Source organism: Gavialis gangeticus, unplaced genomic scaffold (assembly GCF_001723915.1).
Source record: "Gavialis gangeticus isolate Ggan-Ray unplaced genomic scaffold, GavGan_comp1, whole genome shotgun sequence".
NCBI classification, from domain to species: Eukaryota; Metazoa; Chordata; order Crocodylia; family Gavialidae; genus Gavialis; species Gavialis gangeticus.
In genome coordinates, this window is record NW_017729031.1 from 52,437,739 (window position 1) to 52,443,085 (window position 5,347).

A 5,347-nucleotide genomic window follows, 5' to 3' on the forward strand; every position below is an offset into this window, starting at 1 on the left:
GCAGATTGAGGCCAGGGTGGGGTGGGGCAGGGTGTGGGACAGAGCCACAAGTAGCTGCTCCCAGCTCTGCATGCACCCTGGGGGAAGTATGGGGGGCATGTGCCCCCTGGATCTGTGCATAAGGCGAGGGCGGGCTGCTGCTGAGGCCTGAGGTGGGGGTGGCACCAGGCTCTTCTCGGCAGGTGCTGGACTGGGGCAGCACTTGGGGCTGGGGGCTACAAGGTGGCTATAACCACCCCAGAATTCACCGTAGTCCCCCCTCCGAACACAGTCACCACCCACCCTGAGCACAGCCCTGGCGCAGCCCCTGCTGGGGAGAGCCCAGTGCCGCCTCTGGCCCCAGTCCACAGGAGCAGCCTGCCCTCACCTCCTGCAGAAACCCAGGGGGGCACACGCCCCTTATGCCTCCCCTGGGGGTATGCACAGTAGTGGAAGCTGCCCCGTCCTTCCTGTGGCCCCTGGACGAGCCACTCAGGGCTCCATCCTGCTCTCTGCCCCTGCTGGGCAGCGCCTGCCCCAACCCCAGCCCCACTCCTCCCTCACTGTGGGGGCCTCGATTTACTCCCTGACATACCCCTTCCTTTTCCCTGCCCCCTCCTCTCCAACAGACTTATCAACCAGATGCTGCTCTCCAAATGGCCAGGCTGGCTGCATGCATGTGGTTGCAGTGTGTATGCACATGGCATTTGTCGGTGACATTATCAGCCACATCAGGCAAAAAAAGCCGATTGCTGGTAATGTCAATTTTCCTTTTATCGGTGCTGGTACAATATGGACCAATACAATATAAGTGCACCTCCACACTATACATATACACTGTGTAGTAAAAGTTTTCTTATTAACTAAATATTAATAATACAATATTGTGTTGAATGGAACAATGTCCTGAATTACAATAATAGCTATTAATTAAATGTTAATACCTAAATAACTGTTCATCACTGCAGGGCAAAACAGGACCCAAGGGAGAGCAAGGCCTATCAGTAAGCATATCTTGTTATTAATCCATTAATGCAAAATGCAAATGAAATACAAGATGTTTTGATTTGGTCTGTGTATCACAAATAAATTTTTATTGGAAATGTTTCTGGACTAAGTTCTGGACTAAAAATGTAATGTAATGAATTTACATTCTGCTTGTGTTTTTAGAGTTTTTTAAAAGTGCTCTTTTATCTATCTTCGCCAGTAATAAGTAGCTTAATTCTCCTAGAGAGAGAGCAAAGAGTAGTTACCTTTGTTTCAAAATACTTGGAGAACTCAAAAGATTTTTAATGGCAGAGACAAATTGGAAAATTAGAGGCTGGATTGTGAAGTTTTGACTTGAAGTTACACTCCTTGTTTAGAACTGAAAAAAATGCAGGATTTTAAGATAGTGCCAGTGTTTAAAATATTCCATATGAATAGGTTACTCACTGAGTCAATAACTATGAAGGCCCTTGGTAGTAGCCTTAGTACAAATATAAGGATTGATCCTCTGCATTTGAAAGTTAGGTGCCTACACATTTTCAGAAATCCTACTATGAATGGATAAAGTACATTATGAATGAAATAGATGTGGTAGTAACTACGTTAGTAAGAGAACAATAATGCAACATTTAATTGTCTTTTCTTACCTAGAGAGAAGATATAATTAAACTAATTAAAGAGATATGTGGTAAGTGTTCAATAAATCTTATATTTCAGATCCTTTTCCTCCCCATTTAAAAAAGTAGAATATAGTGTGATTGGTGACTGGTTGGTGTACAGCACCACTTTAATCCCAAAGCAGGTTATGAAATGCAGTATAAAACTATACCGGCATATAGTAATTATGCACTATGACAAATAAAACCAAGTATATTAATAAAACAACTAATTGTGATCTACTTGTTATTTTTTCTCTGCAGGCTGTGGTATTAAATGCAAGGAAATACCTATGGAGCTTATATTTGTTATTGACAGCTCTGAAAGTGTAGGACCAGAAAATTTTGAGATAATCAAAGACTTTGTCACTGCTTTAGTAGACAGAGTAACTGTAGGTAGAAATGCTACCAGAATTGGTCTTGTGCTCTACAGTTTAGAAGTTCGGCTAGAATTTGGACTTAACAGGTATACAACTCAACAGGATGTGAAGCAAGCAATTAGGAAAATGGTGTACATGGGCGAAGGCACATACACAGGAACTGCTATACGCAAAGCAACCCAAGAAGGATTTTTTGGGGCTCGAACTGGTGTTCGAAAAGTAGCTATTGTGCTTACAGATGGCCAAGCAGACAAGAGAGAAGCTATTAAACTAGATATCGCTGTCCGAGAAGCTCATGCAGCCAACATTGAAATGTATGCAATAGGAATTGTAAATACTTCAGACCCAACGCAAGTTGAATTCTTGCGAGAACTAAATCTGATTGCATCAGATCCTGACAGAGAACATATGTATCTCATTGATGACTTTAATACTCTTCCAGGTGTGTACCTTTTTTTTTCTAGTTATGTCACATATTTCTAAATTAATACCAGACCCATTTAGACCTATCCCACGTAAATAAAGGTTTTGCTTTTGTTTTTGTGTAAACCTTCAGAGATCTTGACCTAGATTCAGACTGTACCTGGTACTTTCTGAGAGAAAAGGCTTTCTTCCATACATAATTTTTGTGGCAACCACTTTTTAAATCTTGTCAGGGAGTGGTTTGCCCCCAGCCCAAAGGAGCCTAAACGCTGCTCTCAGCATCCTGTAAGCTGCCCATAACTCAGTGAGGTCATTCTAAAAGCTGGAAATAATGGGAACAGCAGAATGCTACAGCCACATCTTCTGTCCTTGACCATGCTGCTGTTTGGGGTCTTGGAGGATGTCTTGACCTGAAACATTAGTTCCATGGAATCAAGGGATCCACCTAAATATAAATTCCCAAGTAGGTAGTTAAGCCAGCTTTCTAACTGATTATCACCATCGGTGCAATGCAAAGCTGCCAGAAAAGGGGCCAGAATCTGATCCCATTGGGTCAGACACCTTGAGCTAAAACATAGTTACTTACACTTTTACTTAGCTGGAATTCTTTACATGAGTAAGAAATATTTGGCCTATTATTAGATACAAACTAAAGAAGAGCTAACTTTAAGAGGCTGAAAGGCTGGAATAAGTATGGCTGGTTGTTTAGTTTGTTTGGGCTAGGGCGTGCCACGTACACTGGAACGCATATAAGAGAGATTTTAAGGGGCGGCAAATTTGTATTAAATAAAAACTCACAGTCTGAGGAGCTGTGAGGTTTTTGTTTCGTTTTTCTCAGGGGGAAAGGGGGGTTGTATATATAAATGATCCAAAATTATTGGCACTTACATAGTCTAATTTCTAGCATTTAATTATGTTTTTTTTAAGCTTTGGAGTCCAAGTTAGTAAACCAGTTTTGTGAAGATGAACATGGTGCCTTAATATATAATCGTATTGGAAATGGTGCAAGCATAAGCAGACCATCTATTCATTCAGTGTCTTCTAGTTCTTCACTTTACTTACTTCACAACAAAAATGATGCTAATGGACAGTGGGTTTCTTCAGAGAGACATGTAACAGCTATGATAGAAAACTCTATGAATCTTGGCAAGCTGTCTCAACCATTAGTTCCGGTAAAAAAAAAATTACTATAAATAACCAAATGTTCGCATATACCTCTGCTTCTACTCGATAAAGTATAGCATGTTTCCTACTTCTTATTACTGACTGACCTACCAGAATTGACCTGTTAACTCATTGAGAGTTCTTGGAGTTACATGTGAGGAATATGAGGTCTGATACAGCACACATGCAGTTAGCTAAGAGTCTGCCTGGAGAAACAAAAATTATCAGAGTTTTGAATATAACAACATTTGTGCTGTAATATAAGGCATAAGATATCAATGTACAGTTACACCCCCAAAAGTAACTCTAAAAAGTGTCATTTCTACTCACTGATCCTATATTACATATTTTCAGTTTACTGAGGATAGAGTTTGGTTACAGCCAGCACCAAAAACCTAGTTTGGGGAGAGAAGAAAACTGAGGTTTAAAGTAGTAGTGGAAGGAATCCATTAGAGATCCCATAAAAGATTAAGAGCCCATCTTATTTTGAGGGGCATATTTAATCTCCAAGAACTTGAAAATGAAAGAAAATCAAACATTTTATTCCAGACCAAAAAGCCACTGGTGGTAGTTTATAAAGACTCTGAAGAAGATTCTGAGGTTGAGCAGCCATTCTCCCCCTCAGTGAACACCAAAGGTATTTTCATTATTATTTTGTTTATTATTTCATCTCTTAGTTTAGACCAGAGAAAAAATAATGTCTCTCCTTTTATTTCACCTACAGTAATGGTATCAGCATTACCATCTTCCTCATCCTCTTCACCACTTCTGCCATCAGACCAAGTGCTGTCATCATCTCTTTCACCTTCCTCTGTGGTGCCAGGTTACATATTATATCTGACTTTCCATTTTGATTTCTTAAATAGAAAGTTACCTTTAATAAAGATCATAAATCAGAGACAGTCTTTTGGGATTAATCAGTTTCCTAGGTTTTAGCAATCCTGTGGAGTGAAGGGACCACAGAATTTTATAATGGATTCAGTCCTATTGCTTCCCCAACATATTCATCTAACATGCCCTGCCTTGCACAACTGGTAAGTCCTGCTGCCTCCTCTACGATGGGAACAGGAAGAGTAGGGGCTGTGATCGGAAATAAGTTAAAATGGAGCGCACAGTGGCACCATACAGAGTTGAATGCCGGCAGCTCAGGTAGAAGGCACACCAGCTAGAGGCAAGCCAACGAGAAGAAAAACTGCCTTTGTTCATAGAAAGCTCAGAGGGAGTTAGACTATGGAGGCAAGAGGCCTCACTAAATAGAGAGGGGAAAGGGAAGGGACTTGAAACAAGAAAGACAAATATGGCTTCTCTTGGGAGAACAAAAAAGGATTGATTTTATGCTCATTTGAAGAAATAATAAAGTCAGTCACTGATTGCTGCAGATTAAGTAATTCATATTCAATCTTTGAATGTAGTTTTTAATTGCTTAAGGCAGGGGTGGCCAATCTGTGGCACACGTGGCATGGACAGCTCATGTGTGGTATGCAGCAGACCAGGGCTGGGACAGGGAACACAGTGGTAGAAAGTGCAGGAAGCAAAAAACAGAGCAACAATTGGGCAGAGAAAAGGGACCACAGAGGCACTCAGGGAGGGTGTGGGGCCAATTTGTGGCATGTTTGCCAAAAAGGCTGGATCCCACTGGCCTAAGGAATTCCCATCTGCATAGCATCCAAAAACTGTCAGGTGCCACACAAAAAAGAGCACTACCCTTAGAAATGTAAATGTGTCCCTGATAGAAGATATGTTTTCTGGCATATTCTG

At 41.1% G+C, this 5,347-nt stretch overlaps 1 protein-coding gene across 3 annotated transcripts in view; it reads left to right on the forward strand.

Moving 5' to 3' along the window:
- The window catches only part of LOC109301538 (collagen alpha-1(XXVIII) chain-like), a 78,651-nt gene that overhangs the window by 65,963 nt on the left and 7,341 nt on the right, over positions 1-5,347 (forward strand). Inside the window, exons 29-34 of one of the 3 annotated variants that reach the window (XM_019522762.1) lie at positions 948-983; positions 1,618-1,654; positions 1,887-2,444; positions 3,353-3,597; positions 4,139-4,226; positions 4,314-4,412. In XM_019522762.1, coding sequence (XP_019378307.1) covers positions 948-983; positions 1,618-1,654; positions 1,887-2,444; positions 3,353-3,597; positions 4,139-4,226; positions 4,314-4,412 — 1,063 coding nt within the window. The remainder of the gene's footprint in view (positions 1-947; positions 984-1,617; positions 1,655-1,886; positions 2,445-3,352; positions 3,598-4,138; positions 4,227-4,313; positions 4,413-5,347) is intronic. The other 2 variants (XM_019522764.1, XM_019522763.1) reach the window with 2 other exon arrangements.